The 20,554-nt window shown below is 42.6% G+C and overlaps 1 protein-coding gene across 1 annotated transcript in view; it reads left to right on the forward strand.

The window, feature by feature from the left end:
* Positions 1-249: 249 nt before the first annotated feature.
* The window catches only part of LOC140487939 (uncharacterized bromodomain-containing protein 10-like), a 99,916-nt gene continuing 79,611 nt past the window's right edge, over positions 250-20,554 (forward strand). Inside the window, exon 1 of the mRNA XM_072587389.1 lies at positions 250-1,463. Within this exon, the coding sequence (XP_072443490.1) occupies positions 568-1,463 (896 nt within the window). The 5' untranslated portion in view covers positions 250-567. The remainder of the gene's footprint in view (positions 1,464-20,554) is intronic.

Genomic DNA, 20,554 nt, shown 5'->3' on the forward strand with positions numbered 1-20,554 from the left:
GGACCGTCATTAAATCCTACCGATGTGGTAAGCAACCTCCTCTTTCGCAAGTCAACCAGTGGTGTCAGAAATAATACAGCGCTGCACATGTGGATGTGACACCTGAGCACAGGTAGCAAACCTGAAGAAAGTGAACGACCTCTTAGCCCACACGCGCCGGCGGTCCCCTGTCAATCAAATGTCCATCAACCAATGGAGTGCGGCTCCCATCCGGAGTACCGCCGCCAATCACAGGGGCGCCGGCCAATGGGAGTGAACGGGACTGCGAGCCCGAGTGGAGGCCAGGCCGGAGTCCCGCAGTGTGCAGATAAGCGGACAACGAACAGATCCTGAGTCCAAGGGGGGGAGGTCGGCGACAGGCCGAGTCAGGGGAGACCCTTATCCCCTTCACCCCCCGTCCCCCTTTACTGTGAACACAGTCAGACAGGAAAACAGACCGGGAGGCCAGCAGGCAGCGAGACCCCAGCTCCGGGGGCTTGAGTCCATCAAACCGCCCCTCCATCCCCACCACCTCCCCGGCTTCTCTCCAAGGCCCGGAGGTGGAGGGGGGTGGGCTTGGGCAACGGGATGGAAGCGGCGGCGACGGCGGCGGCTGAAGGTGATGGAAGCCCAACCGAAGCTGCTCTCGGGCGACGGGACAATGAAGCGCTCGATCGGGCCGAGGATGAGGCGTCGGGTCGAAGGCGAAGCAAGAGGCCGAGGCCTACAGGCGAGGAGCAGAGCGGCGCCGGAGGAGATGGAGATGGAGCCGGAGCCGGAGCCGGGGCGGCAGTGGTGGCACCATCACCCCCGCGGGATGAAGGCCCGGCATTTGACGACAACGATGACCGACCTCCTCCTTCGCCGCCAGTCTCCGGGTCTCCCCTAGACGAGGACCGAGGCTCGCTGGGGAGGGCCGAGGCCGGCGGACAGCCTCTATCCCGAAGGGTCGAGGGGACAGGGCCCAGGACGCGGTCGGCCAGCGGGAAGCTCTCGCCCAAGGCGAACGGGGTAGCGGGCAGGCCGCAAGACGGTAGTGGGGCCGGGGCCGGCGCCGAACCTGTTGCCCCCGAGCTCGGGAACCGTCAGCACCGGGATCGAGACGGAGGCGGGAGCGAGCAGCAGGAAGAAGGGGAGGAGGCGGAGGAGGACGACGACGAACCCGACGACCCGACCTACGAGGTGCAGCAGGGCCGCCGTATCCTCAACGAGTTCCTGCTCGACAAGCACCGCAACCTGACGGCGCCGTTCGCCCAGGCCGGTGGAGGAGAGCCGACTGACCCTCTTCAGCCATCTCCTATCTGGCTGCACACCATGGAAGAGAAATTCCAGCGCAATCAGTACGGCGGCATCACCGAGTTCGTGGCAGACTTCAGGCTGATGCTGGAGAGCTGCTACAGGCTGCACGGTGTGGACCACTGGCTCTCTAGACAGGCTCAGAAGCTGGAGATGATGCTGGAGCAGAAGTTGACGCTGTTGTCAAGGTGAGAAGGGAAAACGAGAAAGGTTCTGGCTTCCTGAACATCTCTTGTCCACTTTAGGGTACCCAAGAGAGGCTACCCAACATCCCTACCCATTGTCTTTCACAAGAGTCCTATTGGATTCATTAACTCTGCTTCACTTTCCACAGATGTTGCCAGATTCTAACACTGGCATTCTTCTGAATTCATCTATGTTTTATGATTTCTATGCCACTCACCCTCATTATTGTTACCCATCCTAAAATTCTTGTACAAGTTGACTGGGAGGTCATTGGGAAGGATTGTTTTGCATCTCCTGGTCAGGAAGAATTGAAGCATGTGAATACTAACAGCTGAGAGGCTTCTGCTAAAGCTGGCTCTTGTCATGGATTCTTCATTTCCTGCCTTTTTATTCTGCGGGAGCTTTTGTAGCAAACAGGTACAAGAAGGCAGCTGTTTTGTTACCTGATGGCATAAACTGTTCACTTGCCCAAATGTATCACTTTACTCTGGATTACTCTGTGGGGGTGGGGGACAATTATTGCAGATGTATTGAGACAGAGACATGTAATTGCCTGATGTGTTCACTGAAAATCAAGTGATTTTCTGTTTACTGTTTTTACCCTGAAGTAATGACAACTACATTGCTTTATCTTCAGAAGGGGAGTAAACAAAATGTAAGCCATAATTTCTGGCTGAAGCAGGATTCTGGTTAAAGCAGAAAAGAAAATTAAGGTTTCCGTTGGAAACTTTGGTCCTTGCAAGGAACACTTATTGCAATTACAACTTATAAATAGTTGCGCATTGCAAACTGATTTGGTACTTCTGCTTTTCTAAAATCCGAGAGGTAAACAAGGTAGTTTCTAAAATCTAAAAAGCAGAGCTGCTCCTTGAACAGTACTGTTTTTGTGGTGGGCATATAAACGGACATTCTTGTGCCTCATGGCTGTGAATTTGGTGTAGAGGTACAACAGCCAGTTTGCACTCAGTCGTATATTCACTTAACATGATGTGGTGAGGTTGTTTGAGGAATGTTGGCCAGAGCACCACTAGAACTCCCTGTTCTTTTTAAATGCCATGCCGTGGTTCAGATTCACCCGAACAAGCAAATGGAGATTCTGTTTAAAGTGTGAATGCTGTCTTCCGTTTCTCCACACAAAAATATTTGCTTTTATAGTAATGTTCTTGAATGAGAATTAATTCATAGCCCTCTGCTTCAGTGTGAATACCTATCCCTGTGTCAAATTTGCATGTGCTTTGATTTGTGTCAATTTCAAAATGCATGTCACTACTTCATTGCATAGGCTTTCTCTAAACACTATGTAACTATAACTTTCTACAAATAAAGATGCATGTCTGATAATGCAATTTTTGCTTTAGTTTAATACTGAAATTAAGTGAGGCTTAGATATTTAGTTTATGTATTGCATTGTCCCCAAATACATATTGCCTAGCATTTTAGTGACAATTTAACTTGCATGTTCTGCACAACTGCTATGCTGCAATTGGGTTCACAAGTGCAACCCTCAGTATCAATTGGTGGAATCTGAAACTGTTTAATGTTAAACAGTGTCCGCAAAAGGTTTTGGTCCAAAGAACACTACGTCACCTGCTTATTTTAATGAACTTTAGGCAGTTATTTTTATAGAATCCTTAGTCATTTATCTCATCGAATCCACACCAACTCTCTGAACAGCATCAGCACCATCACCATTCCCCCCTCCCTCTAGCCTTGCATTTTCCATGGCTAATCCACCTAACTTGAACATCTCTGAATACAAGAGCATGTTAGCACAGCCAATCCAGATAACCTGCAGATCTTTGGATTATGGGTGGAAACTGGAGCACCAGAAGGAAATCTACTCAGACACAGGGAGAATATGCAAACGCCACACAGATAGCTATCCGAGGGTGGAACCAAGCTAACCATGGAGCCTCCATGCTGTACATTTGCTGAACATGTAGTAATAGTTTGCAGGCGCAAGAAGCATTTTCTGTGTTCTTTCATAGAATAGCAGCATACTGGCAAAGACAATATTTACCAATCTTGAATTGCTCTTTGAAGGTGGTAGTGAGTCATTTTCTTGAACTTTTGCTGTGCTGTTCGGAAGCAAATGCAAGCATTTGATTAAGCACCAGTGAAGGGAAAGCAACTATATCACTCCACGTTAGGATGTATTTCGGTTTACACTGTAATTTGCAGAAGTTGGTGTTCTGTGGAATATTTGAGGTCTCTTGATTGTATCATCTTGTCCAGTTCCTATTGTATAATTAAGATGAGTTATTCTTCAGGTCATTCTCTCCTGGCATCTGTTGAGATAACTGGTTTCATTTGATAGATTTACTTTTGGTAGTCCATTTCTTATAAATGTGAGATTTCAGTCATTGATTCTAGTTGGTTTTGTTCAGTTTAATTTTTTGACTTACTTTCCTTTGTTTAGCTTTTACCAATTTTATTTTTATTTAGGATTTGATGTGAATAAGACCTTGGTGTACTTAGCAAATTTAGGATCAAGAGAAATAGTTATGTCTTCTTTAGCTGGAAAACCCTAACGTAAAATAAATGTTTGTACACTAGCCAATAAATTTTAGAGTAGTTTGTCTATCCCTATTGAGTTTCTGAAAAGTACTTAACCCACATTGACACTCTGTTGAGTCTGACTGGGCTACCTGGGTAAGAAAAACTATCTAGCATTGAAGAATATCAACTTGTTTAGTCATTTTCGAGATGTCAGCTTCCCTGTTTGGGCCACCTTTATTGCTCATAACTGGTTGTGAGCTGCCTTCTTGAATCACTGCTGTCCATTTGGTGAAGGTACACCCACAATGTTGTTGCGGAGGGACTTCTCAGGCTTTGACCCAGGAACCTGGATGGAACAGCAGCGATAGATTTCCAAATCAGAATGCTCTGTAGCTTGGAGGGGAATTGGAGGTGTTTTTGTTCCCATGTATTTACTGCTCTTGTACTAGATAGTAGTGGTTGTAAGTTGTGATGGTGCTATCTAAAGAATGTCGGTGAATTTCCGAAGTGCAACTTGTAGATAGTTGCTACTGTGAGTTGGTGATGAGGTAGGTTTTGGATATGGTGGCAATCACTATCAAGTGGACTGTTTTGTTCTGAATGTCATCAACGTCTTGAGGGGTTTTGGAGCTGTTGTTAATTGTGGAGTATTGCAGCACTCCTGCTTTGTAGATGGTGGGCAGGCTTTGAAGAGTCACAATGAGAGTTTTTTTTCTGCAAGCTTCTTAGCCTCTGACCTACTCTTAGCGTCCCAGTAATTATATGGCAAATCCACTTCAATTTCTGATTAATGAGGGCTCCCAGGATGTTGATAGTGGGGAAATCAGTGATAGTAATGGACATTGAGAGTCACAGGATAATGGTTAGATTCTGTTCTGTTGGAGTTGATCATTGCCTTGTGCTTATTTGGCATGCAAGTTATTTTCTACCAGTCAGACTAAGCCAAGTATTATTCAGGTTTTGCTGCATTTGAACATAAACTTCAATATCTGATGGGTTGCAAATGAGGTTGAAAACTATACACTAAGTTCGCAATGGTCAGCAAATGTCCCCAATACTTGTTACATTCCAAAAGGTAACCATATGTAAGGAGATCGCAAGTTTTAAAAAATTTGTTCATTGCTATCACTAGCTAGGCCTACATTTATTGCTCAGAGGCGGTTAGGAGTCAACCGTGCTGCTGTGGTTTTGGAGTCGCATCTAAACTCGACTAGGTCAAGATGGCAGATTTCCTTCCCAAAGGACATCAGTGAACTTGACAGGCTTTTACAACAATTGACAATGGTTACATGGTTATCCTTCAGTTAACTTTGTTACAGAATTTATATTGAATTCAAATTTCACTATCTGCTATTGTGGGATTGGAGCCAGTGTCTACAGAACATTTTAATAAAACAAATCAAAGAACATTGGTGGTGGGCAAGTTGTTGGAGGGAATCCTGTGGAACAGGATTTACATGTATTTGGAAAGGCACGGACTGATTAAGGATAGTCAACATGGCTTTGTCTGTGGGAAATTGCATTTCATTGACTTGATTGAGTTTTTTGGAGAAAATGGATTCGCGTAGTTGGACATTTTGGTTGGCATGTACCAATTTGGGCCAAAAAGCCTGTGTGCGTGCTGTAGGACTCTGACTCATAGTAACAAAGAAGCTTGAGGGCAGTGAAGTGGATGTGATCTTATATGGATGAGTAAAGCATTAAACAAGGTTCCTCATGATAGACTGGTTAGCAAGGTTAGATCACATGGAAACTAGGAGAGCCAGCCATTTGGATATATAAGTGGCACGAAGGTAGAAGACAGAGGATTGGTGGTGGTGGAGGATTGCATTTCAAACTTGTAGACTGTGACCAATGATGTGCCACAAGAATTGGTGCTGGATCTACTACTTTTTGTCATTTATATAAATGGTTTGGATGTGAACATAGTAAGTTTGCAGATGACACCAAAATTGGAGGTAAAATAAACAGCGAAAAATGTTACCTCAATGCAACAGGATGATGATCAGATGGGCTAATAGGCTGAGGAATGGCAGATGAAGCTAAATTTAGATATTGTATTTTGGAAAGGCAAATCAGGGCAGGACTTGCAAACTTAATGGTAAGGTCCTAGGGAGTGTTGCTGAACAAACAGACTTTGGAGTGCAGGTTCATAGTTCCTTGAAAGTAAAGTTGCAGGTCGATAGGATAGTGAGGAAGGTGTTTGGTATGCTTTCCTTTATTGATCAGTGTATTGAGTATAGGAGTTGGGAGGTCATGTTGTGGCTGTATAGGACATTGTTAGGCCACCTTTGGAATACTTTGTGCAATTCTGGTCTCCCTACTTTGGAAAGGATGTTTACTGTAGGAAAACTTGAAACGGTTCAGAAAAGATTTACAAGGAGGTTGGAGGTCAGGAACATCAGCTCATTTCTGATGAAGGGCTTATGACCGAACATTGATACTCCTGTGGATGCTGCCTGCCCTGCTGTGCTTTTCCAGCATCTGTAGTCCTCATTTTCTCCTAGTTTCTCCAGCAATGTCTGTTTGTGTCCAAGAACATTTTGAATACTAATGTGACATCATCACTAACCTACTGCCTCCCCACTTTTCATGTCATTCCTTGTAAGTGAGAGCTTTATTTCAGTTAAGCTCCACTCCATAAAATTCTTGTCCCATTGTGCACTGCTTCTCATCTATACTGTGTGGTGCTGGAGAAACGCATGGGGTCCAGCAGCGTCTGAGGAGCAGGGGATTCGATGTTTCGGGCATAAGCCCTTCATCAGAAATGAGCTGATGTTCCTGATGAAGGGCTTATACTCAAAACATCAGTTCTTCTGCTCCTTGATGCTGCCTGACCTGCTGTGCTTCTCCAGCATGACACTCTCGACTCTGATTTCCAGCATCTGCAGTCCTTACTTTCTCCTCATTTTATATAACCAATTCAAAGCTAATTAACTCTTCAACTAATTTCATCACTTGTTCCCACTTCCATTGTGTCTTGGACACTTCTTCACACCAGGTTAAATGGTAACACATTTAACCTGTTGATGGATGGAAGTCTTGCCTGCTCCACAGGTGTGCAGTATTTGCCCTGAGAAACTACATAGCTCTTGTGTTAGTGTCTCCTTCTGAGCCAAGTTCAGGTGCCATCTGCTTCAGTTGTGTGTAATGACATCTCTGAACAGTTTGTTTTTTGAAAAGTAAATACCTGCCCTGAGGAACTAAATGACTTTGTGGTGCAGTGGTAGTGTCCCTATTTTTGATCCGTAAGTTCAAATCCTACCAGCTCTTGAGATGTGATCACTTCTCCAAACAGGTTGGCTACTCTAGTTACCATGAGGAACTATAAGGGTCTTAAAAACCATACAAATACCTACCCTGAAGAACACTTGCAGAGATGTTCTGCAGCCATGACACCTGATCTCCAACAGCTAGTTTTCTTTCTTCGAGCTATGATTCCAAGTGGAGAGTTGCCCTCTGCTGCTCTTAATCTTTAGTTTTGCTAGGTCTCCTGATGCTACATTCAAATATGGTCTTGCCTCTGGAATTCACATCTTTCTATTTGAACCAATGCTGAAAAGGGGTCACTGGTTGAGTACTCCTGGTGACATCAGTGAGCATATTATTTACTAGAAATGCTGTTTGATATTTCTGATGTCTTTCATAACTTTACTGATGACTGATAAGGCAGTGATTGGCTCGATTTGCATTTGTCCTACGTTTTGGGTACAGAACATATTTGGCAATGTACTATTTTGTTGGGTAGATGGCGGTGTTGTAACTGTACTGGAACAGCTTGGCTCGTTAGCACATTCTGGAAAACAAGTCTTTGGGGGAGTTGTGGGCACAGCTTTTGCACTTCTTGTGGTGGCCGGGAAGGTGCCAGGAGTGGCGGGTGGGTTGGTGGGGGGTGTGGACCTAACAAGGGAGTCAATGAGGGAATGGTTTCTTTGGAACGCAATAGAGATTGTGAGGGAAATATATCCCGGCTGGTGAGGTCTTGTTTGTCGGTGGCAGAAATGGCGGAGGATAATGAGTGTATCTGGAGTTTGGCGGGGTGGAAGCTGAGGACCGGGAGGGGTTCTGTCCTTTGTTCAGCAGTAATCAGGAATTTTCCTTGCCCATGTTTGATCTCATGCCATTAGACTTCATGGGGCCGGAAGTCAATGTTGAAGACTCCCAGGGCCCCACACTCCTGACTGTGCTAGTTGTTACCGTTAAGGGTGGGAAGTTCCCTGGGATTTTGATGATGATACTTGCAGTATTTTCTAGAATGTATGATTCCATCTGTAAGACTGTCAGATTTTAGCGCTCACCCTCAGGTATTGAACAGGAATATATTGCTGAGTTTGCTGTTCTTTTTAGTGCCTAGGTCTAAATTTGGTCCACCTGGTTTTGTAACTTTTGAGACTTTCAGCAGTTTGGTAAGACTAGTTTGTTAGGATATTTAAAAGTTAACCATATTTTTTATAGGTCTAAAATGGCGTTGAGACCAGACTGAGTAATGATGGCAGTTTTCTTTTTTTTTCCTTTTTTTTTCTATAGAGTTGTGCTCTTACTTTCTATTTTTTTCTTTTCTTTTTTGTTTTTTTTAATCCCCCACACTACCGCCTAACTGCGGTAGTGCTTATTTTTCCCCAGCACCCATGGTGTCTGTGTGTGTAGGTGTGAGACACAGTGAAAGACACAAAGTGCATGAATCTTTATTCAATTGCCACCACCAGGAAGATATGAAAAACACCCGAGTGGCCAGTGACAAGCACTGCCCTTCACATCAAAGGGCAATGCTGTGTGATCAAAACAGTGAAGGGGAGGGTAGGGACTAAATCAAAATAGAGTTGGACGGGGAAATAATGCACTCCACTCCCTGCGGCGCCCACCTCTCCCTGAACGACTCCAGGGTGTTGGTGGACACCGCGTGCTCCTTCTCCAAGGACACCCGAGCTCTAACGTAACCCCGGAAGAGGGGCAGGCAGTCGGCCCTAACGACCCCCTCCACGACCCGCTGCCTGGACCTGTTGATGGCCAGTTTGGCCAGGCCCAGGAGCAGACCCACGAGGAGGTCTTAGGACCTGCCCTCCCTCCTCCGTACCGGGTGCCCGAAGATCAGAAGCGTGGGATTGAAGTGCAACCAAAAGCAGAGGAGGAGGTTTTTAAGAAAATCAAAAAGGGAGTGCAAACGCCCACACCCAATATATACATGGTTCATGGACTCCACATCGCCACAGAACAAGCAGTTGGGCTGGGAGTCCGTGAACCACCGCAACCTGCGGTTGCAGGGGACTGCTGCGTGCAGCACCCTCCACCCCAGATCCCCAAGAGAAAGGAGGAGGACTCCCGCATAGAGAGCCCTCCACTGGGGATCTCCACTGCCCGGTGGCAAATGGGCACGCCAAGGCGTGTCCGGACGGTGGATGAGGGAGAAGAGGTGGACGGTGTGCAGCAGCAGTCTATACAGGGCCCTTCTTTTCACATCCTTGAATGAGACAAAATTAAAATTCCGGAGGTGGCTCAGGTTGTGGGGCACAGGCTCCCGCGGGAAGTACGGGACCTTGGGGGATGGCAGTTTTCTTTCCCTGAAAGATATTGGTCAACCAAGTGATATTTATGACTCTACACTGCTTTCATATCCACCTTTTAACTCTAGCAGTGTTTTTTTATGTTCATAGACCACTATCTGCCATGTTGGGATTTGAGCCCATTTTGCAGAATGTTAACCTGGATTAATAATCCATCGGCAGTAGACCTCCATATTTCTTCCTTTTTATATATTAAAAAAATTTGGCCACTGAGTCTCCATCTCTTCGTGATATTTACTTTTGTTGTCCCATTTTCTGAAATCTGGAGCATGTATACAAGTTCACCAACTGCCTGTTCCCTATCCTTCCTGGGTTCACCTCCAGCTAGTTAATATTTGAAGGAGACTCAAGAATTGGGACAAAGTATGTCTTGATGCTGCCAAATCTGTCCTGATTTGTGTACATTTATTTCATTGAGGCATCTTTGTCATAATCAAGAGCAGTAATCCAAGCCAATTTTATTGCTATCGCTATCTGCACCTTTTCATTTTTTGGATGCAAATCCGTGCATTCTTATTACTACTTTACAAAGAGCAGTGATAAATTTTGACTCTTCATTGTTTGGCTCAAACTAATTGCACCTAATCTGTTAATCCATTGAGGCACAGGTACAATCACATGGAAAGCAATTTATACCATGTGACATAATAAAAGTTGTTCTTTCTGTAATGCTGAAGAGTGATGTTTCTTGACCATAGTGGTGTCAGTGATAACATTTGGGGAAAAAATTTGAATAAGTTTGTGTTGATCTGTGTTTGAAGCGAAAACATACAGCAAGAAATATACATTGTCATTTTCACACTGCTTGAACCTTTAGGTCGCAGTTTCATGTCTCACCTTGAAACACTTCAGGTCTTTAAAGTTTGGTACAGTGATATCTATCTTTTGTATTTCTATCTTTTGTATTTTTATTTATCAGTTGAAGCAAGATTCAATTATGTGTATCCTAAACTCAGTTCTAATTTTATTTTATCATGCAAATTTTTTACAGTTTGTCATTTCAGAACTATTAACAGTTAATGTTCTGCTTCTGTTGACTGACATAAATATGTAAACTATAACATCAATAATATCAAAGTTAAAAATCTCACAATACCAGGTATAGTCCAATAGGTTTATTTGGAAGCACTATCTTTCGGTGCACTGCTCCGAAAGCTAGTGCTTCCAAATAAACCTGTTGGGACAATAACCTGATGTGTGCTTTTTAGCTTTGTACACCCCAGTCCAACACCGACACCTCCAAATCATGATCAATAGTATCTATGAAGAATGCAACTTGCTATTCACAATTTACTATATAATCTGAACTCACATTTTAAAAAAAAATTGTTGCTTAATCACAGAATCTAATTTTTTTCCTCTGGTTAGTAGCTGATCCAGTTTTCCTTTGAAAACTATAGTTGACTTTCCATACATTGTAGTGCAAAACCTTCCATTCCTGATCCTTAACACTTGCTGTTTGAAGGCATTTTTCATCGTATCATCTTTCGACTCTTCTACTACTCATTCTAAATATATCTCCTCTGGCTCTCTACTTTTTTCGTAAATGGAAACATTTTTCCTTTACTGCAAGAACCTACTGTCAATGTTTGTTTTTAAACTGCAATTGCAAAGTAGTAGGTAAAGATGAAATTTAAAACAAAAATAGAAATTGCTGGCGAAAGATGTAGCAGCATCTGTGGGAAGAAGGTAAAGTTAATGTTTCAAGTCTGATGAAGCAGCTAGCAGAAATTGGTAATCGGGCAGAAGACAAGGTTTGGTGCATGATGGGGCACATGAGGTGAATGGATAGCTGAAGACTGATTCCGACGAGTGAGAAAGAGTGAGGTATGAATGGGGTAAATACAGATCAGGATATAGGAGAATCTGAATAAGTGAAAATGAGAGCAGAGTGTAACAGAGAATGAGTAATCTGTGCTGAAAGTAACCATGCAATGTAATAATATGCCTGAGAGTAAATGAAAATGGGTTGGCTGTTCTAAACGCATTCCATGTCAAAACAGGACTGGGCATATGGGTAAAATATCTAGAAGGATAGAATCAGACTCCAAAGTTATTGAATTCTGATGTTGAGTCCAGGACACTACAGGGTCCCCAAGTAGAAAATGAGATGCTGCCCTTCAAGCTGAGGCTTAATGGAACACTGCAACAGGTCTGCAAAGGTAACATGATGTGTTGAAGTGACAGGTGACTGCAAGCTCTGGGTCATTTTTACAGACAGTGTAGTGGTGACACAGTCTGTGTTTCAACTCCCTAATGTAAAAGGAGACCAAACTGTGAACAGCATCTATAATAGAATGAAGTATGGAGAACATTGCTACTTCATCTGGAAGGTGTGTCTGGAGCTTTGAATGGTGTTCAGGTAAATGGGCAGGTGTTGAAACTTCTGTGATTGCATAGGAATGTGCCATGAGGCTGTGGCGAGGTGTTGGGAATGGAGGAAGAGAGGCCCAGGTGTTAGAGGTAATGGTCCCTGTGCAATAAAGAAGGAGAGGGGATTTTTGTTTCTTTTTCCCACACTACTGCCTAACTGCGATAGTGCTTATTTTTCCCCAACACCCGTGTGTGTGTGTGTGTAGACACAGTGAAAGACACAAGGTGCATGAATCTTTATTCAATTTCCACCACCAGGAAGAAGAGAAACACCCAAGTGGCCAGTGACAAGCAGTGCCCTTAGGAGAGGGGATTTTTTTTTACAAAAAAGGAAGAGTCCTTGGCACTGGTCCAGCTCCCTCAAGGGCCAACTCTGAGTGAACTGAACCTCCTGATACACCTGTTTTTATTTTCTTTTCTGTTTTTTCCCCAGCACCCATGTTGTGTGTGTGCAGGTGTGAGACGCAGTGCAAGATAAGGTGTACGAATCTTTATTCAATTTCCACCACCAGGAAGAAAAGAAACACCCAAGTGGCCAGTGACAAGCAGTGTCCTTAGGAAAGGGGATTATGTGTCTGATTGTGGTAGCCCATTGGTGGCAATGGAAATTGGCTGGCAGTCGTTTTGGATGCAGAGGGTGGTGGGATGGTATGTGAGGATTCGGGGGCCCTGTTGTTGTTGTAGGAGGGGAGGGGAAGGAAGGGAACAGGGTGACAGCAGAAATGTGAGCCACACGTGGCTGAGGGCCTTGTTGACTATAGTAGCAGGGAATTCTCCATTGAGGGAAAATGTGGATATTTCTGAGGCCCCTCCCCCATGAAAGATGGCTTCATCAGAACAGATGTGAAGGAGACGATGAAACTGGGAGAATGGGGTGGAGTAGGAAGCAGGGTGTGACGATGTATAATCACAGTAACTGTAGGAATTTATAATAATTTTCATGAACAACCCATCCTCAGAAATGGAAATAGATGTTGAGGAAAGGAGGAGTCAGATGGATCAGATGAAGATGAGGACAAGGTGGTGAGTGAAGATTTATTGTTTGGTCAATGTGCAGCTAGAAGGTACACAGTCTTATTTTTGTAATTGAAATTGTCACTTTTTTTTCATACTACGTTGTAGCTATGGTTTCATTTACACTTCTGAAATTGTAGCCAGTTAATTTATAATGTATAACATTTGTTAGATTTTTTGCATAAATGGCTTATAGCCTAAAGTAATTGGGAGAGAATTCCAGTGTGCTTATGATTTTGGCAAGTTGTATGCAGGGGCCATATGAAAAGACATTGGTGAAAAATCATTCTAAAGCAGTTAATGTTCCTTTGCTGGCTTCATTTCTTCTCAAGTTCTGACCCTATTTAAACTTTTCTTTCTTATCTAATTCCTATCACAATGTAGTTTCACAGAACCGTGAACTTTATCTTAAATTAGGATATTTATTTAGCAAGTTGTAGTTAGAGGAGGTTGGTGGAAGGACCGGGTAAGCAAAAGGAACATGAGACAGGTTGAATTTCCCAATCAAGCTTAATTCTGCTTTTGTTTATTGTTAATGTACAGGTTATTTAAATGTTCATTTTTAAAATGGTCAGATTAAGTTGGTTAGTTGCTGTGTCAACTCTAACTCATGTTTTATATTTCCAATCTTGGCAAATTATCTCATTATCCACCCCATTGAGTAAGAATTATAGCCAGCAGATCCTTGCCTTCTACTTAGCAGTCTTGAGTCATTCAAACTCTATAAAAACAAGTTCCTTGTAACATTTGTATTTGTATCACTGCTATAATCAATCTGAGCGCAACTTTAAATTAGGTCCTGTTAATCTCAATGACAGCCAATCACAGGGGAGCACAGTTTCATACACCAATATAATTGTGTTTTTGAATCAACTCAATTACTTTAAAGTGAATCAATGAACCTGCAACTGTTTGATTCTACCTTTTTCTTCCATAAGGCAAATATGTATTGTATTATTGATGGGTTTTTTGTAAATGCATTAGTAACTGTATGTCTGTCTTAAGCAGATCGCTCCCAAATAAGCTCCCTTTCTTTGCACCTTGCTTTCTCATCTTTTCACGTTTATCCCCATCTCTGCTTAGGTCCTTCTCCAATATAGTGACTAAATTTTAGTTCAATCTACAGGTGAAGGTTTCCTGTATAGAACATATTTCCATTTTCCAAGTTTCTTTAATTCATTTTCACTTGTGTTCCTGGAATCATCTGTTATGGCTATGATACTCTGCTTAACTGCATCTTACATTATGGTTAAGGCAGTTCTGATATTCATTTTCTCTTGAAATTTGAGGTCACTTGTTCCACAGTACTGGTGGCTTACGCATCCCAGGCTGAAGTCTGCTTTCTCTCAAGCTGAATTTTATTTTTTCTACTGATGTCTGGGCTTTAATATGACCTAAGTCTATACCTGTCCCGTTGCTAAACTGCCTACATGTGCTATTTGGCGTGATACACAAGTTAAATTTCTATTTCTTTGTTGAAACTTTTCATTGTAGATTTTATAATTTTATCCATTGTAATGGGATTTAATCATGCTCATGTTGCTCTGTTTTGCTCTTTATCTGCTTCTTGCAGGTGTTAATGCTACCATATTTTCTTAAATTAGTAAAGCAAAATTGTCCTCCTTTGTGTTGGTTCATAGAATGTCTAATGTTCGAAGATGCTCTAGGTTTGTTGTGCTGTTTTGTTATCTTGCATCTTTCACGTCTCCTTTCCTAGGGTCTTCCATTTTCACCCTACCCCAGATCTCTCGACTCTTGGTCTTAAGAATGATTTTTCACTATCCCTCTGAGAATGTGTATAGGGTATATGCAGGCAGGGAAAGAGTTAAGTTCTGAGTTTTTTGAAACAAGAAGTTCAGCTGAGCATGACTCAGATCAGATAAGAACTTACAGTTAACAATGGGTGATGGAGGCAAGGGTAATGGGTTAACAAGGCGGAAAAGCAGTCATTATGTAGAGCCATTTAACAATATTGGAAGCATTCAGTATATAAGGTCAGCTAACAAGGGGGAAAGTATCCATTGTCTGAATCCAGTTAACTTGGTTAAGACCATTCATTGTATAACAGTAAAGGGCTTGGTCTCTGCTATTATACTCATTGATTGTAATGGTCACCCAAGTAATATGTATATTGCCTTATCTGGATGCTCCCCTCTGTAAAATTTTATATTGTTCATTGAGAAACTGCTGTTCCAGAGAAGACAATGAACTCATGTCTCTGTGCATGTGGGCGATCATTCTCTGTCCCTCTGGAGCCCGGAATAAAGATGAAGAAGCTAAAGCTACTGTGGTCTCTGAGCGTTTTGCTTCAACTGAGGCAGGGGAAGGGGACAATGCCTCATTCCTTCATTTTGCTAATGCCACTTAGTGGGCAGTGTACCCTGAGGCCATTTAACCAAGATAAACTTCTGGCTTATAGTTGCTTCCCTGCTCCTCAGCTGTTCAGTCCTACTGGATGACTTTGACAAGTGTCTTTGTGATTAATTTGTCCTTTTGACCCCACCTGAATTAATCTCATCACCACAATCCCTTGACTAAATAACTAGCCGTAAATGATAGCCATATCTCACCATGAGAGAGAAACAGTTGTTTGTGCAGCTTAAGAGACATCACTTCACAAAATCTGTGGAGCGAGATGAAGAAGCAGGTTTCCATGACCATTTTGCAACCAAGACAAGGGTAGTCTGCTTCACACTCAAGCCATTTAGCCAACTTAGTTGAAGTTCTGTAAGAGAATTTACTTAACTAAAAACCTAACTTTTTTTCAGTTTTATTATCCAAAGCATACCTCAAATTAAGAATTGGGATTTAGTGGTCATGATTATGAAGAATTGTTTACAGCTTAGAATCTTTTTTTTTAAATCTGTCCATCTTTGCTGCTTAGTGCTGATTAAGTGACAGTACTTATGTTAAATGATTGCTAATTCTGTGTAAGTAGAAACTGGTTTCATGAAGAGTTAATGTTGACATCCGTTGTGCAACTGTTTGTATCTCATTGGAAGTTGCACGCTACGATTATCCATCTAGGAAATTCTGTGTCACTGGTCATGGATTCTGTGGGTCCTTGTGTGGCTGATGAATCAGATTCCAGAGCTGCATCTCCTGTCACACATCTGGCAGATGTTTCTGGGAGTTGGATTTGGACCTTGGCCTTGAAATCACTGGCATTCCTTTCTCGGGTTCCTTTCATACTTCGTGTTGCCAATGGGTATTCTTAAAGAATTGTCCCTTCATATTGGAGCTTCCTCCAATTCAATTTCTTCTGAGAGAGAATCTCCTATGTAATGACATCTATATTGTAATCTGTGAGGGAAGCCTTCAGGGAGTCTTTGAAATGCTTCCTTTTTGTCTTCCTCTTGTTTGATTCCCTTCCTTGAGCTTGGTGAAGATGATTTATTTTGGCAGTCAGAATTGAGGCATCCTCAACATGTGGCTGGGCTAGTCGAGTTGGTTTCAGGTGATTGTGATCTTGATGCTTATGCTGTTGGCTGCTTCAAGAACACTGATGTTAATATGCCTGTCCTCTCAGCTGATATGAGAATCCATCATCAAACTTCTCAAGAACTATGCAGCAGTCTCTGTGTAATTCAAGTTTTAAAGCCACAGAGGAGACAGAAGGATGACTCCCTATACGCAGGATCTTGGTATCTGCACGGATGTAACAATCATCAACGATTCTCATCCTTGGACATCCAAAGGCAGTGCTCACAGATTGTATGTGATGCTGAATCTCCATATTGATATCTGCCTTAGATGAGAGGTAGCGTCTCAGCTTGGGAGAATTTCTCCATTGATCTTAATGGAGGGTGGGACTGGAATTTAACTTGGGGTAGGTTGGTAAAGAATTTGCGTCATCTTGGGACTGAGGTTGAGACCAATTGTTTGGTATGCTTCCATGAAGGTGTTGAACAATGCTTGACGATTCTCTTCAAAGAGAGCAGAGATGATGATGTCACCTGCATACTGAACTTCCACAAGCAAGGTCAGTAATATTTTCTTCTTTGATTCAAACAACTAAACTTGAAAAGTTTCTGTCCATCCTGTGGGCCATGTACAGACCACCGGGAAACTTGTTCTTGACACATTGAAGAATGGTGGCAATGAATATAGAAAAAAAGGTGGAAGCATTGACGCATCACAGTTTGACCTCAATATTCTGTCATATTACCATCAGTGAGGACAGTCGCTGACAGCTTGTTGTGGAGGAGGTGAATGTTTGAATTTCCCTGAACAGCTGCCCTTTGGCAGGGCTTTCCATTACATTTTCTGATTAACTGATGCAGAAACCTTGGTCAGTTTGAAGAAAATTATGTCTCAAGTTCCCACCGTTTGATCAAAGCCAAATTGACTTTAAGGAAGGATTTCCTCAAACTGAGGTTCCTGGAGAGGTGCTCGGCAGTGATCTTTCCAGTGATGGAGAGTGGAGACGTTCCTTGATAGTACCCACAGTCCACTTTGTCTATTTTCTTGAAGGTGATGGCATTGGCAGCATCCTTGAGACCTACAAGGATTTCTTCTTTATCCTAGATTTTCAGGAACTAATGAAGGAGATAAGGGACAGGCTCTGCTTCTCCAAGTTTAAAAAACTACAGCGGAAGCCTTCGCATTCCTGTGACTTTTAAAGTCTTTATGTCTAATGGTGGCTTCAACTTCTGCCATACTAGGTTGGAGTCCAAGATCATTTTTGATTGGGAGTTGGGGAACTTCCTCAAACACGCACACATTGACAATTGTGTCACAGTTTAGGAGTTCTTTCAGGTGTTCTTTCTGGTTGTTTCCTCTGTCTCTCACATGGGTTCTATCTTCACACCACATCAGTTTGAGCCCAAGGATGTTGGCTGTGTGTATTGCCTTGACACTTGGTCCTTGGTTTCCCAGTTCTTGTTTGTAACTTCGCATTTGCTGTTTGAGATTTTTTTTGACTCACTCGTCAGATTGTTTTGCCAGGAATGGAGAGTTTTCTTTCGCTTCTCGATGTGTCCTTGAGTGATGTGGTCATTCTCGAATCAGCGTGTTTCCTGGTCTTGTGGCAGACAGTTTCTTTGCAGCAGGAGATTATGGCTGTTTTCAACTCTCTGCAGATTGTCTCCATTCCATTAAAATGAGTCTTTGGAGAATTTGGCAAAGGCATTGTTGGAAGTTTGTTAGTCTGCTCAGCTGTTGAACTAACTAAGTGTTGAACTTTTTTCTGAGTGCTTTCATCATCTTCAGCTCTTCTGGTGGTATGTGATGGTCATAGGAACGGATGAGCAGTAGTCTATGTCCAGCAGTCGTCGGTAATGATCATCACTTTGGTAGTGAAACCTTTTTTTTGGTTTTGGGATCAAATGATGTCATAGATGCTCATGTTGTCGGTGCTTTGCTCTTGGATATCTTCAAGAAGTCTTGAACTTGTCTTTTTGGAAATACATTGTGTTGGTAAGGGAAAGAATCGCATTAGAGTAGCAATTCCTGACTCCTTACATTCCGATAGTTCCTTTCTAGAGTTGGGAGTCCTTTTTTTTGACCCTGGCATTGAAGTCTTCCAGAAAGATATTTTTATCTTCCTTAGGGATCTTGGTGAATAGGTTCCAGGATAGAATGGAAACCTCCTTTTTGTATCATCTGTGGCATCATGGCTTGGTGCAAAGGTACTCATATTACTGTTGCCTGCTGGTTCTTGGCAAGTTATAGAAGGAAAGTCCTGAAAAATTGTTGAGCTCCGTGAGTCTGTTGAGTTTGTTCTTGATTGTGAATATAATTTCATACATCCTGGGTTGATCCTTAGGATTTCAGAAGAAAGTATAACCACTGCCACTACTCTCCCTTCGTTGTCCTTTGCCTGCCTTGTGAGTCCTGTATGGGGCAGTGATATCAAATGTTGAAGTGTCTGATTTCTTAGGCAACAAGGGTCAGATGATTCTTTTGCTCATTATCCATGAGGATTCGTATATTCCACGTTTTGAGATTGACTTTGGTATTCGGGTGGATGACCCTGATGGATACAGGTTTCCAGCCAGGTTAATGTTGGAATTAACTATTTTCAGGGTATCCTTTCTAGTTCCTTCATGCAGAGTGAGCAGAGTAGATTCTGAAGAGGACTGCTCAGCCGTGAAAAAAAGTTGCCAAAATGGTCTTCTGTTTCTATTCCAAGAGTGAAATGACTGAGGTAGGTACCACCACTGATATATATGTTGGTGTCAAGCTAGGGACTTGCAGATGTCTGAATCCTGTCCTGTTGCCTCTCGCTGATTACTGCAAGGGTGGTGGTATGTAAATGGGTGGTTATATTCCTCTGGGATGCCTTGTGTGGGATATCTTTTAATATAGGAATGCTTTTACATGTCAGCAGACACATGGCCATTGACAGGTATTAGGTGTATTTTGGGCAAAAATAGTTTCAATAAGAGAATTGTAATAGATGATGACTGTTTGGCCTCCTGTATCTATGCTACAAGTGTAAATGTGTCATTCCATTAGATCCACATTCCTAACCTTTCACCATACCCGTGAGCATTTTTCCTTAACTCATACATATTCATACTATATATCCCTTTTGAAAGTTAGTACAGCGGTAACACTTGAGAAAGTACTTCATTGTATGTGAAGCTGTTTATAAAGTCCTGATTGTGAAAGGCACCACATAAAATGCAAGTTTTCTGAAACATTTTGTGTGATAACAGAAATCTTGAAACATTTCTAGTCTTCTATGTAACTGAATTCTTTTATCACTAGTATTATGCTGCTAATTTGTGCTCTCTCCAAAGTCTTAGCATCTGTAGTTAGACTTGGAGTTTCAAAGCATTTTAATCTTTGATTGTGTTAATATATACTATGGAGATTTGGGTCACCTATGAATTTTGAATCTTTGTCTCAATTTGATCATGTAATACTCTTTGTAGCTCTGATTTAATCCAACAAAATCAAAAACCAGAATAGCAACAAGCTAGTTGTTTTAACAAAAATAAACCTGAGGACCCTTAATTTTTCAGATGGACCACTCACTGTGTTATATTCTTGCTGAAACTTGTACTGAGATTGGTTGCTTTAATAATGTAAAAGGGGAAAGTGAGGACTGTAGATGCTGGAGATCACAGCCCGTCAGACAGCATCTGAGGAGCAGGGGAATTGACGTTTTGAGCAAAAGCACTTCATGAAGAATCAGGGGTTGGCCCAAGGGGGCCGAGAGATAAATGGGAGGGGCATAGGGCTGGGGGTAAGGTAACTGAGAATGCAATAGGTAGATCAAAGTGGGGGTGAAGGTGATAGGTCAGAGAGGAGGGTGCAACGGGTAGGTGGGAAGGAAGGTGGACACGTCAAGAGGGCGGTGCCAGTTTGGAAGGTTGGATCTGGGGTAAGGTGGAGGGAGGGGAAAATGAGGAAACTGATGAAATCTAGTTTGATTCCGTGTGATTGGAGTGTCCCAAGGTGGAAGCCCCTTGCTTATGCAATAATTGTAATTTCCCTCCATAAGTTTATTAAGCTTGCCTAATATGAATGCTTTTGGGTTTCTTCACTTTGAAATCAGGGTTATTTATTAATTTGAGGTTAAAAGAATTTTAATGCAGCTTTTGTTTTCCTTTGGCACAAGCAAATGCGAACCAAAATGAGTTTGACCAGCTTGACCCAATCCTTATTGGCATAGTACCAGTGGTTTGGCGCTAACT

This window comes from Chiloscyllium punctatum, chromosome 2, assembly GCF_047496795.1.
Source record: "Chiloscyllium punctatum isolate Juve2018m chromosome 2, sChiPun1.3, whole genome shotgun sequence".
Taxonomy (NCBI): Eukaryota; Metazoa; Chordata; class Chondrichthyes; order Orectolobiformes; family Hemiscylliidae; genus Chiloscyllium; species Chiloscyllium punctatum.